Below are 20,212 nucleotides of genomic sequence, written 5' to 3'. Positions count from 1 at the left end.
ACACAGGCTGCAGAAGGTTCCCAGCTGCTCTCAGATCAGCCAACAGAACAACATGAAGATCAGACAGAGTGGACTCACCACGTCTCTGTCCACTCTGGCTGCCGTCATCTCCACCGGCCCGTCCTCCTCTGAAGTCTGTCGCTGCTTCTCATCTGCACAGAAACACAGGAACATGCATCAGACCTGCAGCTTCAGAGTCAACGTCCAGGTGAGGGAAAATATGAAAGATATGAAAACATAACATTATAAAGATCATTTTTAGAAGTAATATGTAATTATGACTGTAAAGTACATATATTTTTAAAAATACAGCAGACCAAACTAATTTTAACATTTAGCATGTTAGTGTTCTAACGTTTAGTGTATAGTGATGCCACGTTTATTGATATTAATTACATTACATGTATTAATATTAAATTACATCTACCAACGACAGGCAGAATATCCTCAAAATATGAAAACAGAAAATTACATAATAAATATCAGTTATTTTCAAATATACAATATAATTTATGTAATTTTCTAATGACTTTAAATGACATAATATATTTCTTTTTAAATTACATCAAACTAAACTGATGTTTAACATTTAGCATGTTAGCATTCTAACGTTTGGTGTATAGTGAAGTAGTGACTTTTACATTTATTAATGTAAATTACGTAGCACTTAGCATGTTAGCATGCTAAAGTGATAGATTATAATGTGATAGGACTAAAATAAATCAACATATAAAACTGCACAACAAACATGCTGTAAAAACAGAGTCACTTTAAAAACCTCCACAGGTTTTGTTTCTCTACAGAGAAAATGATCAGTGATCAAAATTTTAATTCTTCTGAAGTTTAAAGGTTAAACCAGAGACTTTCGTCCAGTTAAAAGGTAAAAAGGTTCAAATCAATCCTGTTTGTTTTAAACCAGTTTTTAAACCAAAGTTAACATCAATCTGAAAACACACATGTACGTCCCTCTGTGACATCACTCACAGTCTTGCTGCTCATTGGTCCAGGCCGACCAGGCGGCCACTCGGCTCTTTACATCCACCTGATTGGACGTTTCTGGGGGTTCGGGGGCGGGTGCGGGAGGAGGTGGGGGGATGATCCCGTCACTCTTCAGGATCATTCTGCAGACAGGTGGACAGGTGGATCAGCCAATCGTGTGTCAGCATGAGAAGCAGTGTTTAGTAATGATTGGTTCTTACTTCAGAGTCTCTGGTCTCTTCTTCACTTTGCCTCCTTTGGCATCGATCATGGCACTTTCTATGTCTGCGTGGATCAGATTCGCCTGATGGAAAGTCCCCGTGCAGACGTTACAGACACAAACTAAAACCATTTTTATGTCTTTGGTGACAGCGTGAGTGTTAGCATTAGTATTAGCATTAGCATAGATGTTACATGTTAATAAACCTGCTGTTCTGGTTTAGAGGTTAAGCTGCTGACCTGGACTGACAGACCTCTGATACCTGGAGTCAACATTTAAAGTCGGAGGCAGTTTTACCTTGATGTCGTCGCACTGGAAGAGGTGGAGGTCGGGTTTAGTCTGACCCGACTCTTTACACACCAGAGCCAGGATAGAGTCGTAGCTGCAGGTGTTCATCACCGCCTGGCAGTGCTGGATCGTCCCGATGGGGAAGTTCTCCAACTCGTTCTGAAAGAAGTCGGAACTCGTCAGACAGAAGCGCTCACGTCTGTTCTCCTGCAGACCTGCAGCTGAGGCTCACCTTGGTCTCCTGGTCCATGAGGCTGACTGTTTTCTCCTCCACCTGCAGCAGCATCTCCTGAGTCCAGACCTTCCCTTTAGCGTCCAGCAGACGGAGACGCCTGATGCCGTCGTCCACTGTGATCATCCCGTCTTTACGGTCCAACACGAACGTGGTCAGGTGCTGAACACAGCACAGGATATCAGGATGAACAGCAAGAAAGCATTTCATTGATCACTTTATTAATAACTGACTGTACAATAAATAAGCATCAATAAATGTGTCATCACATCATATTTCCTGCTCCCACCTCCACATGATACTGCGACGTGTCCGTCAGGCTGTTGATGCTGTTTTTGGTGTAATGTTTTCTTTGTTCTGATAAAAGAGCAGAGCCGTTAATTCACTCTTCATCATTCATGTTGTCATTTCCACCGACGCTGCGATTCAAGATAAATATACCAGTCCCACCAGGAATTTGTTCTTACGCTTCTCTGAACGTAGAAACAACTTTTTCTGTCATAATACAAATTTTAATTATATAAAGTTTGAACTAAAACTTTGCTTCTTCTCAACCATCAAATGTCAGAGTTTGGTTTGAATCATCAGGTCAGAGAAGGTTCAGCTCAGGTGGAAGGTTTGAGATGTCAGACGTTTCCTGGAGGGACTGACCCTGATCAGGTGTTCACAGGTTCACAGGTAAAACACAACACACCCAGAGGAAACAGAGACTCAGACGCTGAAAACATGAATTTAAGTGAACAGAAAAGTGACTCTGCAAACTTAAATTCAGGACGACAGGATTTATTTTAAAGTCCAACTTTGACCAAACTCCTTTGTTTCTGCAGATCAACAGTAACTGTTGTTGTTGGAGAAACAGCAGGAGCGATGCTTCAGCCTCTCAGTGTTGGACTGAATCACACTCTCCTGGATCCTCTTTCTGCTGGTTAGTTGTAGGAGAACCAGTGTCTGCTCTGTGAAGCTGACACCGACCCAAACAAAGAAGAATTTAAACCTTTAGTGTCTAAACTGACTCGGTCTGGACTTTAAACGAGACACCGGGGTCTGGGCTGGTTTGTGGGGCAGCTGGGGGGGGGGGGGGGGGGGGGGGGACGACACAGACAGAGATGAACTTACTGAGACTTTGTGAAAAGAAGCTGTGATTCCATTTGTCCGAGGAAACATTAAAGTGACCTACGTGATCAAACCCAGTGATTAAACTGAGTGAAGCTGTTTTAACTCGAAGCTTCATGAGTTTATTCAACATGAAACAAACGATGGATTAAATCCAACTCTTCACATTTTAACAGTAAACTTGAACTGATATAAAGACACACACACACACACACACGACACTGTGGTTGATACTGGTGTGAGTCTGTCTGAGAAAAGTGTTGAATTAATAATGTAAATAAATAAACTAGATATCAACAGAACAGACAGCATCAGTCCTCACAGGTCAAACCTTAAAGAAAACTCATTCTTTAACAACACGAGTCTTATTTTGGTAAATCTGGACATTCACTCCTGTCACTTACATTAAAGGTCCATATAACATGAAGGTAAATGTCAATGTGTTTTTGATTATAGAGCAGTCACCGTCCCAAGCCCCGCCCACCTGGACCCACCATCCAACCTTGCAGGATTTGGTTTCTCTGAGTGTTTACCTGAAATCTGCTATATTTTTATCGGATCACTCAGGAAACAGTCAGCCAATCAGAGGAGATGCTCAGATCCTCTCCTCTGATTGGCTGACTGACCTGTTGTTACCAGAGCTCCAGAGAGAAGCCTGAGAGAGGAGATGTGAAACTACACTGAGACTAAACTGACTGAACTCAGATCAGTTTCACCAGATTCAAACTGATTTAAAAATGAAGATTTGAAGAGTCTAATGTCCAGAGAGCAAAGAAAGACCCTGCTGCTGCAAAGAGAACACACACACACACACACACACACACACACACACACACAGCTCACTCTGATTTTTCCTTTTATGTTTGGAGGACGACCGGAGGAAATACATTTCATCTGATCCTGTTCATGTGGAGAAACGAGACAGATTTAAACTCAGACCCTCAGCTGTTGTGTTGGTTGTGGACTCGTCAGACGTCACCAGTCCAGATCTGGTGACTTGTGTTTGCAGAGGTTCAGACCAACAACTGGAGAAACACCAGTTCACCAAGAAACTCAAACTGTGTCTGATGGGAAGTCATTCGTATACATGTGTCTGTGTTTTACTGTTGATACACCCGGTCTCCGAGGGACCCGGTCTCCGAGGGACCCGGTCTGCTGCATCAAGCACCACAATGGAAATAAGTCCTGGACTTTATTGTGTTTTCTTGACATTTTGCAGATGTGTGTCCTGTGTCAATAAATCAGTCAATAAATAAACTGATAGATATCTTGAGAATAAAGACTGATGGACGTTTAATAAACAGACTGATAACGTTCAGTCTCACTGTTTAACGTCTTTGTTACAATGTGTTTCTGATGAGGTCACCTGTGTGCAGACCTCTGGTCTGAGCAGAGACTCAAGTCTTTTCTTCTTCGGTACAGAACAGGAAGTGGAGGAGAACAGAGCAGGAAGTGCAGGAGAACAGAACAGGAACAGGAGGAGAACAGAGCAGGAAGTGGAGGAGAGCAGAACAGGAAGTGCAGGAGAACAGAGCAGGAAGTGGAGGAGAGCAGAACAGGAAGTGCAGGAGAACAGAGCAGGAAGTGGAGGAGAGCAGAGGACGGACTCACCGTACAGAGCTTTGGCACTGGACTTGGCTTTAGCTTTTGGAGGCTCAGGAGACTGAGGGTCGTGGCCACTTCAACAGAGAAACATACGGATACTGTCAGTGCATCAGCTGATCTGCTTACAGCTCAAAGATCACACTGAAAAAAACATTACTGATTAACCTGCAGATTATTTCTCCAGTTTCATCTTTTAGTTTATAAAATGTCAGAAAATGGTTCAAACTGATTTTAATTCACAAAGATGTAAAACACAAAAAACCGAGAGAAACTCAGGCAACTGAATGTCTCACATGATTAATTATCGAAATATCTGCTTATTCAACTGATCCATTCAGAAATTCAGTCTCAGCTCTACATGAGCTTCAGGATGATCACAGCCATGTTTTCATTATTCACCCGTCACATGTTGAACAGTGACAAATTAGACTTCAGTTAGATTCAGGTATTGAACATCGTCACCCTCAGACCTCCCCAGCCTGGTTCCATCCTCTGGTTGTATTTTATAACACTTGGTTTTGTGTATTTTTATGTTTCTGGTGCTTTTTCTATTCTTTATCTTTGTAAAAAGACTAAAAACTAAAACCATTGAACTCTGAAAAACATTTTAGTTTCAGTTCAGTTCTGTTAAATTTTTCTTCTAAACTATTTCCTGATTGTTTTATTTGTCTCATAATTGAAATTTCACAGGTTTCTGTCCTCGGAGCTGACCTCAGACCAGCTCAGCCTCTGACGGCGAGGACAGGATGTTTCCTGCTGAAGCGACAGCAGGCGGCTGTCGTCGGCTGAAACTCGACACTTTCACACATTCACACTTTATTCTGACTGATGACGACATGAATAATGAACGAGGCTGATCGGACTGTAAACACTGAAAACTGACAGGTGAGGGAACATCAGAGGAATCACATGGCACAGACCAGCTGATGGTGTCATGTGACACAGAAACATCAGGTGCAACAGTCTGACGTTTATCTCCAGAGCAGAAACGTCTGGGAATCACAGGAACGTTTCTGCAGCACGTTCTACACAACAAAATATTCTTATGAAAACCTTTCATTAACTTTTTATCTGAAGTTGTGTAACGCTCCTGAGACTGTGTTTTACCAGTGACGCAGCGCAGCAGCTCAGCTTCATGACATTTATTGTGAAAGGGTTTTCAGGACGTCCTGGACGAAGACGTTTATTTAAAGTTATTCTGATTTATTTGAAGAATCGTGGCTGAAGTTGAACCAACCACAGATCAAAAGTCTGAGTGGGTTATTGACCAGGTCCTGGATCAGGTCCTCTCTGGTCCACTGACCTGATTGTGTGCAGCCTGCAGCCACATTGACTTTGTGAAATCATCAGGGGAAATTAATCAAGTGGATCAATGAGTATGAGAGAGGAGGGAGGTCAGGTTTCAGGGGTCACAGCGTCTGTTCAGACCAAACTCTGGACTCTGAAACCTGCATCAGAACAGATGAGTCCACGTCCTCCTCAGAACCGTGTCTGCTCCCCCAGACTCATCCTGCTCTCTGTGAAGCTGTGGATTTCTTCAGGCTTTAAATAAAAAACCTGCAGCTGCTTCTTAAATTACAGTTTTCATTAAAAATGTATTTGAAGGTTTTCTCAGACAGAAGGTGAGCTGCAGCAGGATTTATCATGACTTCACCATGAAACTACAGCCATCCTTAAAGTTACTCTATCTACTACTGAACCACAGTGGAGACAAAACCCATTAAAAACACCTTAATTTGAAATGTAAAGAGGTTCATAATTTCCCCCTTAAATCCATTAAAAAAGATTGTAAATGTTCTGAAGTTTAACAGGTTTGTTGAAGATGTTCAGATACTGATGACGGTTGATGAGGTTTTCCCTGCTGCGATTAGTTTTATCTGTCAACACTTTAATCTGTGTCTTAATTTAATGGATTATTTCTCACAGATTTTCTGCAGGTGAAGTGAAACCAGCTCCGACTTTGTTCTTAATATTTTAAAGGTGTTTTGAGAAAAACTTAATGAACCAGTTTCAGTGAAAAGCATCAGGCTCTGGATCTGAGTCCAACAGACACCAGCTCTGACACGTTGTGTTAATGTGTTGATGTGTTGATGTGTTGCCATGGAGACACTGACTTGATGTGTGAGGAGCTGAAGATGCCGGAGGCGAGAGCTGGAGCTTCATATCCGTTCATGCTGCTTCACAGTGGACTTTCAGCTGGAAGAGAGCACATCATCATCATCATCATCATCATCATCATCATCATCATCATCATCACTGTTATCATCATCATCACCGTCATCATCATCACCATCACCGTCATCATCATCACCATCACCGTCATCATCATCATCATCATCATCACCACCATCACTGTTATCATCATCATCACCATCATCATCACCGTCATCATCATCATCATCATCTTCATCACCATCACCGTCACCATCATCATCATCACCGTCACCGTCACCGTCACCGTCACCATCATCATCATCATCGTCATGCTCTGATTTTTAATAAATGTACAAAAACTTTATGGATTATTGATCATAGATTGATGGTTTTATCCATTTTAAAGTAAATTACAGCTCAGTGAAGTGAGGGGGTCTGAACACGTTCCACTGTGGTTCAGGACAGACTGAGCCTGTGGAAATCAAACATCAGAGTCAGGACACCGAGTTCGTCTTCAGAGTTAGATCAGGGTCAAAGGTCATTCCCCTCTCTGCCTCATTAACACAACGTTAAAGCTAATGAGCAGCAGCAGCGGGAAACGTCCCGTCAGGCTGAAGTGAAAAGAGCAGCAACAAAAGAGTCAGAGTGTGAAGACAACACACACACACACACACACACACACACACACACACACACACACACACACACGATTACTTTTCCCAGGACTCCATCTTGGAGCCGGTATCCATGACAACAGCACTCTGACAACCTGTGAGGCGACGCTCAGGGAGAATTGAACTCAGTCCAACCAGAAACTGGGTCTGACAGAACGATGAGAACAGCTGTTTCACAAACATCTGGATTTTAACAGTAAACATCAGATTCATCGTCAGCTCCTGGTGCAGCAGAGCAAACACATCCACAGTTTAAACAAGTTTAGGAGGAGGAGGAGGAGGAGGAGGAGCTGCCAGACTCCATATGAATGATGGATGAAGTCTCACAGCTCGGCCTCCACCGGCTCTGATCTACAGCTCAAACACCACAGTGAGTCTGACACATTGCAGATTAAAGGACATCTCTAAAAACAGATCAATAACCAGGATGTGTTTTCCGTGTGTTTGTAGTAAAAGAGGAAATTAAATCTGCAGAGACACAGAGATACTGACGTTTCCTCTGAGCTGACCTTTCAAAATAAAACAACCTGTCCGAGCCTCCTGCAGTGGGTCAGTTATCAGTCTCCAACAGCTGCTGGACAAACACTCGTCCTCAGGATGAAGCTTCAGTTTAACTGTTCACAGCCTTTTGTCCCAGTCTCTCACACACTCACACACACACACACACACACACACAGCACTGGATTTTTTAAGTCTCTGAGCAGATTCACAGTTCACTAAGGACTAACCACAGAGGTGAAAGGTCACACCTACAGATGTTACATAAGTCACAGAGAGATCAGCGTCAGCTCTTCATCACCTGTTTGTCATGGGAGGAGACTCACCTGTACACCTCCCACTGCACAGGAAGAGAAACATTTCCTGGATTTATCTGATGAGCTGCTGCTGATAACACACAGGAAGTGTCCCCTCTACGACCTCCTGCTGTTAAAGGTCAAAGTCTGATGATGTCATTTATTATTTAGCCAACACCCAGAGTGTCCTGATGACAGACTGATTCCTCTGAGCCACGTCAATGAGGATTCATCCGCCACTGAAAATAGTCCCCAACATCTCCTCCAGTTTCTTTGAGGAAAACTAGAAAATCACTGAGCAACTTTTAAACAAACGACATATAAATGTGATGACTGACTGCAGATCAGCTCAGCCTGGGTCAGTGTGACAGCGCTGGGAGATGAGCCAACACACTCACTGCATCTACAACAAAATTACACAATATTTCCAACCTTTAAAAAGCTGCAATGACAGACCTGCCCAGGTAGATTAAATAACCTCCTCAGGTAAATTTGTCATTAGAACCTTCTTCTTCTCTGTGCAGCTGCTGAGCTCGGTCTGCTGACAGTCTGCATGTGGGGCATTTAGGGGATATCTGTAAATTGTAGCTACAGGAAGTAACCTGGGTTACACTGTCCCCCTCTAAACTGCAGAGTCTCTGTCCACACATCTGTCACACACCTCATCACCACAGATAAACTCTCTACCTGTGGGAAACACAAATTCAACACAGTATAAAACATGAAACACATACACACATTTACATGTAACTGCAGCTGAAGGAAGATTCACACACTGAACCTGTGACTGAAGCAGACACTGAATCCACCTTCACACAGGTGAGGGACAGTGAGCGGGTACATCTACATACATATGCAACTGCAACTCAAAGAAACGCCAGTTGCCATGACAACACAAAACAGCTGACTGTGTGTTTGTGTGACAACCACATACCCACGAGGCGTTTCCATGGTAACACAGACCTCCACCATCTGCGGGGCGGGCGCAGCATCGAGCTGCTTCACAGTGACAGCGTGTAAACATGCAGCATGTGTTTACAGAGATAAGACAGGTGGAGTCATGTGACGCACAAACCTCTGATGTCATCCAGATCAAACACAGCAGAGGACAAACCTCAGTCGTCGCACTGACGCTGGGTAATGTCTGATCAGAAATAAAGTGAGTAACTTTTATTTCCTCACAATCATTTGGTCAATGAAACGTCAGAAAACAGTGGAAACAGCTTTCAGTGACATCATCAGGTTGCTGTCAGTTCACTGCAGCGTCAGACAAAGAAAAGCAGCAAATCCTCACATTCAGGAAGCAACCGACTGAAAATGTTTCACGTTTCCTTTAAAAACTGTTTCCTGTGCAAATATCACAACAGCTGCTGAGGAATTCAAGACTCTTTTCTTCTTCTATGGACAAATGATAGAACAGGGAAACAGGAAACCACACCCACCATGTCAGAACACCTTCATTCTGTCTACAGACCTCTGATTGACGCAGGAGCAGGCCCACCTGACCAGGTAAGAGCCCATGTGACCTCAGCGCAGGGCGCTGAGGAAGGTGTGGTGATGGTAAACACACACGCTGACGACCAGGTAATAAAGAGCAGCGCAGTGTTTTCATCCCCTCCAGGTGAGAGGATTATTGACGGAGCTGCAGGTGAAGTCTTCCTGCTTCCTGCTCAGTTACTCATTTGTTTCTCTGAAGGGCTGAACGCTGCTTTATCTAATCACACTGAGAGTGCACGAACAGACCGACACTACAGACACACAACAACCAGCTCAGTGACAACAAAAGGTCTGTTTGCGTTTTATCTGCTGTTTGATCAAACAGGTAACTGTTAAAGTCTAACTCCTGTTCAAACACAGGGTTAATGAGTCACCACTGCAGGTCCACCCTCATACAGACACACACTGACAACCTCTCAGGCCTGCGTCAGTCTGGACTGTCAAACAACAATAAACTGGTCCTGGTCCGTCTGTGGTTCATCACCTCACACAGTCATGAAAGTGTGAATCAAACACACAGTTAGAGTCCAGGCACTGTAACAACAGTCTGTCAGTGTCCCACTGAAAGTAAAGAGGATTGATAAGAAGATTTACATCCATGTGGTCAACACACACACACACACACACACACACAGAAACCTAATCCCTTCTTTCCTCCTCCTGAATAAAGGACACTGAGAAACGTCTGAATCATTCAACATGTTCTGGTGAAATAAACAGATTCACTGTAAAGGAAGAAAAACACAATCAAAAAGATTCTTCTGTGAAACAACAGCCACAAGTTTTCATCCTCTCCACACACACACAGTAGTACAGTAGTATGGTAGTAACAGTAGTACAGTAGTACAGTAGTATAGTAGCACAGTAGTAACAGTAGTAACAGTACATAGTGTAGTTCTGTTGATCGTCTGATTGATGAATTCACCTGTCAAATCAAAATTGTGGCTTCAAATACAAACACACGTGATGTAAACACATTTAAACCATATTTACACCTGATGTGCAGACTGAGTCCTGATTGGCTGAATTCATGAAGGTAAAGTGCAGCATCAGATCAGTTGAACTGAACGACTGAGGACTGATTCACTGTGTCACTGTTAATGTGGCTTCACTGGTTTCCTGTGTCGTCCTGTGTTAGGGCGGCCATGTTGGATGATGTCATCAGTCTACAGTAGATGGGTCATGGTCGGGGAGCTGCAGCTGCGGCTGATGCGACCTTATGACCTCACACTGATCCTCACATGATGAAGACAGATTCAAGTGTTTTTCATCTTCCCTCCACTGTTCATCACCAAGTGACGCCTCTGTTCCACATTTCTGAAGGAGGCCGGAGACCAGAGACCAGACCAGAGACAAGGACCAGAGACCAGAGACCAGAGACAAGAGACCAGAGACAAGGACCAGAGACCAGAGACCAGAGACAAGGACCAGAGACCAGGACCAGAGACCAGAGACAAGGACCAGAGACCAGAGACCAGACCAGAGACAAGGACCAGAGACCAGAGACCAGGACCAGAGACCGGAGACAAGGACCAGAGACCGGAGACCAGAGACCAGACCAGAGACAAGGACCAGAGACCAGAGACCAGAGACAAGAGACCAGAGACCAGAGACAAGGACCAGAGAGCAGGACCAGAGACCAGAGACAAGGACCAGAGACCAGAGACCAGACCAGAGACAAGGACCAGAGACCAGAGACCGGAGACAAGGACCAGAGACCAGAGACCAGAGACAAGAGACCAGAGACCAGAGACAAGGACCAGAGAGCAGGACCAGAGACCAGAGACAAGGACCAGAGACCAGACCAGAGACAAGGACCAGAGACCAGACCAGAGACAAGGACCAGAGACCAGAGACCGGAGACAAGGACCAGAGACCAGAGACCAGAGACCAGAGACCGGAGACAAGGACCAGAGACCGGAGACCAGAGACAAGGACCAGAGACCGGAGACAAGGACCAGAGACCAGACCAGAGACCGGAGTCTGTGGAAACCTCCTCTGTTTTAATCACGTATGAAACATGAGCTGTGATCGTGAGAGAGAACGAGAGCAGCTCTGCTGTGTGGATTGATTCAGTGTCCTCCGAGTCCCCGACCAGATCCAGGCCACGTGGCTCCGCTGGGACCTGATCCTCATTTATCTCACTATAACCTACATACTGCTGCTGAGACCAGGACTCAGACCAGGACTGAGACCTGAGACCAGGACCGAGGGGGAGGGGGGGGGGGCAAACCTTCCTCCCTGATACCTGTTCAGGTGTGTGTTATATCTAAGATATCTATGCTCACAGTTTCCCCCTGCTTCCTGGTTTTATGCTAAGCTATGCTAACAGTTTCCCCCTTTTTCCTGTCTGTATGCTAAGCTATGCTAACAGTTTCCCCCTTTTTCCTGTCTGTATGCTAAGCTATGCTAACAGTTTCCCCCTTTTTCCTGTCTGTATGCTAAGCTATGCTAACAGTTTCCCCCTGCTTCCTGGTTTTATGCTAAGCTATGTTAGCCACACCCTGGCCCTGTCAGTGTTTGCTCTGGGGGAGGGGCTGCTGGTGTCTCTGGTGGTGCAGTGGGATCAGGTCGGTGACTGACGGCTCCATCACCTCCGGCTGTGTTTAATCCATCGACTCTGGTCATCGACTTTAATCCTGCAGCTCTGACACTGGCCTCAGCAGCACATGTTGACTGACACTGATAACTACAAACTGTTTCCCCGCAGTGATTCAGCCGCTCTCCAGCAGCCAGCGATCGAGGGACGGCTCGTTAAAGAAGGCTAATTATAATCCATAATAATCCTCCAACTGCTGAGGGTGGAGAAACGGCCTCTTTAATTCCACAGTGAGGTTAACGCTGTAGGGGGCAGAGGGAGGGACGACGGAGAGGAGACAAAAACCTGGAGCCACAGCTGAACACGTTATTACTTCATGAACTGGACGAAGTCATGAAATAAGAAGACAGAAACTTCTGAGGAATATAAACCAAGAGAAAACAGACTTACTCGAAATAACTGGTTCTGACTCACTGAGCCACAGAATCACATTAAAATCAGGGAAGATCTAATTAAACAATAACAGTATAAATCACATGACCTCTGATGTCAGCGCTCGCTCGCTCAGACTGAACTGTGATGTGTGTTGGGTTCATGTTTCATCTCTGTCTCCAGTGTAAAATCATTCGACCGGTTTAATTGATCTCTATTTTTAACTTCAGCCTCTTTTCTGATGAACTTCATGTTCAGGTCAAATCTTCAGTGAAGCTGTGACAGACAGACTTCACACTGTACATCACTGACCTGCACGCAGACGTCAGAGACTCAGAGGTCGTCCTGCACCACATGACCTCCGACCTGTTCACCTGCATCAACACCTGATTTAACTCAGGCCCTACAGCTGTGCTCTGGAGGCTGGTGGATGATGTGCGCTGCCCTGCTGAACCTCAGCGTATTTAAAGGTGTCAGCTGATCAGTCTCAGTCCACCACCCCCCACCCCCGTTTGCTCTGTGTTTGGTCTCCACCTGCTGTTCTGAGTCCGTCAGGTAGACGACAGAGACTCAACCAAGACAGGGAGCTAAAAGAGGCTGAAGGGTTCTGTCTGTGAGCCTCTGTTCACAGACCCACAGTTAATATAAACCTGAAATCACAGCAGCTTCAACACAGACGACACGAGTCCAGCAGGACTACAGGAAACCACCAGAGACCAGTCCGAGGTCCGAGTTCCAGGTTTCAGACTCGTTTGGACCTGATGGATCAGATGTGTGGTTTTTATAAACCTGCTTATCCCTCTCACCTCTCGCGTCCTCCCCGCTCTTCCTGGAATATTCATTATAAACAAACAGTTCTGGACTCTTATTTTGAAATAATGAGCTGAGGCACTATGATCTAAAAGCAGCCAGACGACCTGACAGGAAGCAGAGAGCTTACCTGTGTGAAGCGTCCACAGGTGAGTCCAGACTTCAGTAACGAGCCGGTTCGGACTCCTCGCTCTCTGACGAGGGTCTGAGCCTCATGTGTGACAGATTACTGAGGATCCAGGTCTCTGCAGGTCCTGGATTTGCTGCAGCAGCTTGTCGTTCTCCACGACTGACGTGTCTAAGCCTCTAATTAATGACTCGTTAGGGACAGGCGGGGGAGGGGTTGTGGGCGGGGCTTGTCCGTCTCCAACAGAGACCTGACTCTGCTCATACCTGAGCTGTAGCTGTGGGACATTAGACTGGATTTTATTGATCACTTTACTCATTTGTTTTGAGAAAACGTTATTACTGCAACATTTTTCTCAGTCCATAAAAAGGTCAGAGGTCAGAGAGAGAGGAAGAGAAAAGAACAACGTGAATATTTTCTGTTGTCAGATCAGATGCTGAAATGTCAGTTAACACTTTGGAAACTTGTGATGGCTGATTATTGATTATTTCCTGATATTGTACAGATCAAACTGATTGACTCATGGGGAAAATAACAGATTGATCGATGACACGCTCCACATGTTGACTAAACCTCTGACGATCAACTCTGACCCTCCTCCGCTGATACTGAAACATTATCAATACAGGTGACATCATACTCATCACCTGATGGTCAATAACTGTCATTGATCACTGAACAGTCTCTATACCTGATCAATAAACTCCTGATACTGTGATTCAGTCTGTGAACAAACTGACTTTAGACACAGGTCAGAAAATCAAACTGAATTCCTTCTAATAATCTGATTAATCCAGATTTAATGAGCCTGACACACACACACACACACACACACACACACACACACACACACACACACACACACACACACACACACACCTTCTTTAACTGAAGAAAAACACACAGAGCTTCAGTTATTGATCAGTGAATGTGTTAAATTAACAATGAACAGTTTATCTCCTGCTGGACTCTGGTCTGACCTGGTCTGACCTGGTCTGGATTCAGGCAAGAATCAGCCTCAGAGTTCAGATGAATTTTTCTCTTCAGTTCCAGAGCGACTGACGTATAAAGATCATTTTCTTCAGACTGAGTGTTTTTGACCTTCAACACTCGTTTTAAACGTTTTAATGAGAGAAACTCGTTCTGTTCCTGAAGAAAACACGATGAACTAAAAATAACTCGAGTTATGAGTGTGAAGCTGTTTGGGTCAAATTACTCAGCAGTTTATGACAACATCATAAACATAATGTGTCCTAATGTGTTTTTATCACAGCTGATCAAGTAATAAACTGCTCTGGAACAAACTGATCAGGAGTCTCCACCTTCCAGTTTATGAATCTTTGGTGCTAATTTCAATTGTAGAAATGGTTCCTATTAATATAATATTAATAATTTTAATTAATCTCAGCTTTTCTGTGAATTCTGGATGAACGAGCCTTTAAAACTGGTGTCGTACCTGCCAACAACCAACCTCTTTATAGGTCCAGACTTTCCCACACACAAGTTTCTCTATTCAGGTTTTCACTTTTACAACTGTCCAGGTCCAGGTCCAGGTCCAGGTCCAGGTCCAGGTCCTGGTCCAGGTCCAGGTCCTGGTCAACCTACACTGTCCTCTCCTCCCTGTACATTCAGAGCTCAGGGAAACAGACTCAGCTGCAACCAAAACAGACAGAGAGTGACGTTCAAGACAGGAGGTCGTGAACACGTTCACGTCAGGACAACAGGAAGTGCCTTGTTCTGTCTGACCAACTCTCCAAAATAAAACATTTTACCAAAGAAAAGCAGAACCTGCAGCTGCTCGTCTCCTGATGACATGAACTCTGTCGTGTTCAGTCTGTGTCTCCTCTGTGAAGACACTGAGCAGCTGACCGGCAGGAAGATTAGAAGAGAAAACACAGTGATAACACACACACACACACACACACACACACACACACACACACAGGATTAACAAACAGTCTCCTCAGCTTTATTAAAATGTCACTAAACCCTGTGAACCTCTGATGTTTCCTCCTGCTGCCTTCAGGACCATGTGGTTTCTACAGGTCACAGGTCAAACACTCAGCTGATCAGTCAATAATCAATCAATCAAACTCTCTACTTACAGCACCTTCAAAGTGCTTCACAAGTGACTACATGAAAACATTAAAATAAAACAGAAAAATATTCTTAGAAAGAGCTGGATTTTTAAATATTATTTTAAAAGGTATTTTAGTTTAAAATGATACTTTAATTATACTAGAAATTAGACCACACAGGGAGGTAGTTTGACACATTAACCTGTAGGAAAGGTGCCAGACCGATAAACTTTGACTGACTGATTGATTGACTGATTGACTGATTGACTGATTGAATGTGTGTCATGCTGTTTACTTCTTCACTGAGTTTCAGTGTGAAACTCGACTCCAGCTCCAGTTTCCTGTTTCTTTCCCACAATTCAACACAGGCTCCTCCAGCAGATCATGGCAACACCTGGCAGGTACAGTTACATCACCCTGTCGTCACGGTAACCAGCGTCACACACAAACAGCGGGAGCTCCCTGAAGACGCCACGCTAACAGTCAGAGTGTTTTCCTGTTTCTCATATTTTATGGACAAAACAAAGAAATAAAGAAAAATCAGAGTGACGCCTCCTCGCTCTGAGAGACATCTTCCCCTCTGAGGAGAATGAGAAGTTATTTTTAGATTTAACCTTTGACCCAGGAATCCTCCTTATTCTAAGATACTGGAGCAGTTTAACTACAGTGGAGCTGAAACAGCAGTTTATTAATGTTTAGTTCTGTGCAGGACTGTTAATATACTTCATTATTATTGTTATTATTATTATAACTTTTCTTTTTTCTTCCTCTTTTCTCTTGATCGACTAATCAGTCACTGGACTGATGGTTTCAGCTCTGAACGTGTTACTGTTCTTCACCCTGTGCTCGTTTCCGGATTGAAGGAGTAAAATCAGGACTTTGAATTTTCTCCTCCAGATATTTTTTTTTCTTCAGGAAACATCTGAACTTTTCCTCCATCAGTGGTTCTTACAAAAATAAACGTCCCCAGCAGAGAGCCTGAGAGCTGGGAAACATCCAGAAATAGTCTGGGTCGGCCCTCAGGACGACCGCAGCTGCACCGACGTTTCCCACGAAGACCAGAGTCCCAACAGAAAACAGATCCAGGACCAGCTGTGGACTTTAATCCTCCACTGTCTGAGTCCAACAGAAAACTCCTCAAATGGGACGAAGCCACAGAAACACAGTGACGAGTACACAACAGCCAGCTCAAAGGTCCTTCCAGAGTTCAAGAGCCTGACGACCTTTGACCTCCAGATAAAACAGCTAACAGTACAACACCTGACTACAGGTACAACAGTTCAGAGGAAGTTAAAAACTCAGAATTACAAGACTGAAGCTCAGACTCACTGGAAACACACCTGAGTTTAAAGAGCAGGAGGTTTAGGAGTCTCTCAGGTGAGGACTCTTCCTGTTTGCTTGTCTCTAACAAGAAATACGAACAGTCACTGCAAACAGGGACCCCGGTCCGGGTCCCCGGGCCCTCAGGTGGTGCTCAGGGACCCCGGTCCGGGTCCCCGGGCCCTCAGGTGGTGCTCAGGGACCCCGGTCCGGGTCCCCGGGCCCTCAGGTGGTGCTCAGGGACCCCGGTCCGGGTCCCCGGGCCCTCAGGTGGTGCTCAGTGGTCCAGTCGGACTCAGGTCCAGGTGCAGGTGCAGGAGTGTCTTCATATCATTTAACAAAACATCTTACTGTTTTTAAAGTTTAGAGACATCAACTACGATAAAAAACTTCTGTTCCAGTGTCAAAGCTCAAAGCCAGGCCGGATGTGCAGAGGATTAATATGAGGAGCGACCAGGTGGTCTCACCTGAGGCCTGGACTCATGACACCAATTACCTGGAGGAGTCACAGGAGGGGAACTAATGAGCTGCTGCTCCGTCACCTCCACACCTGCCTCCACACCTGCCTCCACAGCAGACTCACTGTTTCCCGCCAAAACCAGGTGGGAGCGCCGCTAGCTGAAAGGCTTCATGTGCGTTACGGTCCCAGGTAACAGCAGCCAAGAGACAAACTAACCCCAGCTGCAACAATCCGGAGCCGGGTCACCTCCGTCATCCCCGGCCCCGGGCTCCTCCGGCTCACACACCGGGCGGCCCCGGGCTCTCCGCCCCGGGCTCTCCGCCCCGGGCTCCTCCGGCTCACACACCGGGCGGCCCCGGGCTCGCCGCCCCGGGCTCGCCGCCCCGGGCTCGCCGCCCCGGGCTCGCCGCCCCGGGCTCGCCGCCCCGGGCTCGCCGCCCCGGGCTCCTCCGGCTCACGCACCGGGCGGCCCCGGGCTCTCCGCCCCGGGCTCTCCGCCCCGGGCTCCTCCGGCTCACACACCGGGCGGCCCCGGGCTCGCCGCCCCGGGCTCGCCGCCCCGGGCTCTCCGCCCCGGGCTCCTCCGGCTCACGCACCGGGCGGCCCCGGGCTCGCCGCCCCGGGCTCCCCGCCCCGGGCTCCTCCGGCTCACGCACCGGGCGGCCCCGGGCGGCCCCGGGCTCTCCGCCCCGGGCTCCCCGCCCCGGGCTCTCCGCCCCGGGCTCCCCGCCCCGGGCTCCCCGCCCCGGGCTCCCCGCCCCGGGCTCCTCCGGCTCACACACCGGGCGGCCCCGGGCGGCCCCGGGCTCTCCGCCCCGGGCTCGCCGCCTGTTGACGGCGCTGCCTCACACACCTGCACGGCAACGTTACCCGGCACGGCTCGGCTAGCTTGTTTTTGTCTGTCACGCAGGTAAATGCAGGTACTTTTCTTTCCGTCACAGACTGTGGGTCACTATTCGAAGCGGGGACCGTTTTCCACAAACACACCACATGCCAAATCCCATTCAAAATCCTTACGATTTAAGGTAAACGTAGGCACAGTGCTGCAAACCCCATGAAGATCCTGGCGATTTACGGTGAATTTCGGTACCAGGCCTTTTTAATTTCGGTGTGACCCACTGTTCATCGTAAATAAACCGTTTGGTGAAACTTGGTTTTCTTTCACCACAATGTGACGCTGGTGTCGGTGAGGACTGGAGGATAAAATAAAAGTTTAACGTGCATTAATTTACCGACGTGGCGACGGGACACTGGCACCACGTTACACCCGCTGATTCCGCCGGTTCCTCCGTGAGCAGCTGCAGCGTAAATTAGCGAAGATTTCCAACGGAGTCTGGTGCGGGTGTTCTTGGCTTCCACCCCCCTCAGAGCAGAGGGCAGATCAAGTTGCCTCGGTTTGCATTTACATTTTCTGTTAACAATACAGGACAGGATGGGCGAACCTCAATGAAACCCCCCCGCCCCTTCTCCTAATGTCCCCGGTCCATGTAGCCGACCGTCTCCGGTGCCGCCGGGAGCACAGCGGGGCCGTGCGGACACCGGGGCAGTCTTACCTGCTTCATCCAACGAGCCGTGTCGTTAGAAAAACATGGCACAGATGAAGATCTCCAGGGTTCCCCGGCTCCTCCGGAATCTGTGTCCGACAAACTGAACTCTGGGTCCGGCGCAGAGGATTTCCAGCGGCTCGGCTCCGCGGGACGCGACTCGGATTAAACTGCACTTGACTTTGACTTGTGAGGAAAAGCAGCACAACCTGCCCGGAGACAGGGGGCGTGTCCCCGGGCTTTGACTGACAGGCAGTCCGGCTGCTGAGGGCACGCCCCTTCTGGTATCTAAGGTGCTGCTGCAGGTGATTTACCTCTGCAGGTGATTTACCTCTGCAGGTTTTTAAAGCAGGAAGTTTCAGTTCTTTGCTGCAGGTTTCATGTCATGTTTTTGAATTAAAGTCATTTTGGTTATTTGTAGTTTATTTATCTATTAGTTTGATTCCACATTTCTTTTGCTTTTTTATTAACAAATTAAATGAATCCCACTCTGTGGTCTGGATCAGAAAACAGAGCTGAGGGGGGGGCGCCTTCCAGTCGACACCCAGGGACCTTGTTCCCCAGGTGAGCGGTCAGTGCGGGGTCAGGACGCCCCCTGCTGGAGGCTGCTGGGACTGAACGTCACTGTGTTCCCGAGCTGCAGACTCGACAGTAAATATGAACATTGTTCTTTAAATAGTGAGTGTGTGTTAATCTGTCTCCCTGACAGTCACACCTGTGTTCACAGGATCCAGAGTCACTGATTCACTGATTATCACATTACAACAGTCAGCAGGTTGTGTCTGCACGGTTCCTTCAGCTGTTTAATGTTTCTGAGGAGAAACTCTGGGTCAGACCTGTCGACACACCTGGACACAGACCAGACTCTGAGGTTTCTCTCTTTGTGGATTATTTGTTGTTTATTTGTTGATTTTGGACGAACTGATATTTAAACTCAGGAGTTAGTCTGGTCTCATCTTAGTCCAAACCGTCTCTGTTGTCCTACTGTTTTTACTCTGAATATTTTTCTCCTCATCTTCCATCATGTTTTTACATTTTCATGAAGGGTTTTCTGAAGTGGCACAAAAAGTGGTGACTTTCTTCCTTTTTTTCCTTTGAGGGTTTTTTAGTCTGATTCAGGAGGGTCGCAGACTGTACAGACCCTCAGAGGTCAATTACTGATTTGTGTTATTGGTCTGAATAAATAAAACTGATGTGACATTTGACAGTTTATTGTAGTTATTGTTGTCTTTGTTTTCAGATCTGCAAATAAAATTAAAATTATTAAAATTAATTGACTCTTAAAGGACAAGTGTTGATTTAGCAGAAACTTAAATAACTACATTTTTGTTTGGTTAATCCATCCAT

General features: G+C 46.3%; 1 protein-coding gene and 1 long non-coding RNA gene across 14 annotated transcripts in view; one reads left to right on the top strand and one right to left on the bottom strand.

The window, feature by feature from the left end:
- eps8a (EGFR pathway substrate 8a, signaling adaptor) overlaps window positions 1-19,081 on the bottom strand; it is a 30,696-nt gene extending 11,615 nt beyond the window's left edge. For 3 of the 13 annotated variants that reach the window (XM_071502725.1, XM_071502724.1, XM_071502729.1), the window contains exons 1-9: window positions 18,875-19,047; window positions 6,551-6,632; window positions 4,443-4,510; window positions 2,008-2,075; window positions 1,719-1,880; window positions 1,496-1,645; window positions 1,200-1,282; window positions 985-1,121; window positions 79-152 (exon numbers count right to left, since the gene is read on the bottom strand). In XM_071502725.1, the coding sequence (XP_071358826.1) occupies window positions 79-152; window positions 985-1,121; window positions 1,200-1,282; window positions 1,496-1,645; window positions 1,719-1,880; window positions 2,008-2,075; window positions 4,443-4,510; window positions 6,551-6,609 (801 nt within the window). In that variant the 5' untranslated portion in view covers window positions 6,610-6,632; window positions 18,875-19,047. Of the gene's footprint in view, window positions 1-78; window positions 153-984; window positions 1,122-1,199; window positions 1,283-1,495; window positions 1,646-1,718; window positions 1,881-2,007; window positions 2,076-4,442; window positions 4,511-6,550; window positions 6,633-7,004; window positions 7,063-9,532; window positions 10,707-13,466; window positions 14,299-18,553; window positions 18,733-18,874 lie in introns of those variants that run through there. The other 10 variants (XM_071502721.1, XM_071502728.1, XM_071502727.1 and 7 more) reach the window with 9 other exon arrangements.
- LOC139635405 (uncharacterized) lies at window positions 19,036-20,072 on the top strand. The gene is made up of 2 exons (XR_011694200.1): window positions 19,036-19,170; window positions 19,372-20,072. It is a non-coding gene; the product is annotated as an uncharacterized lncRNA (long non-coding RNA).
- Window positions 20,073-20,212: the final 140 nt, after the last annotated feature.

Source organism: Trachinotus anak, unplaced genomic scaffold, assembly GCF_046630095.1.
Source record: "Trachinotus anak isolate AG129_WGS33_773 ecotype Australia unplaced genomic scaffold, CSIRO_AGI_Tana_v1 ptg000018l, whole genome shotgun sequence".
Classification (NCBI taxonomy): domain Eukaryota; kingdom Metazoa; phylum Chordata; class Actinopteri; order Carangiformes; family Carangidae; genus Trachinotus; species Trachinotus anak.
This window is presented reverse-complemented; position numbering and strand designations above follow the sequence as displayed.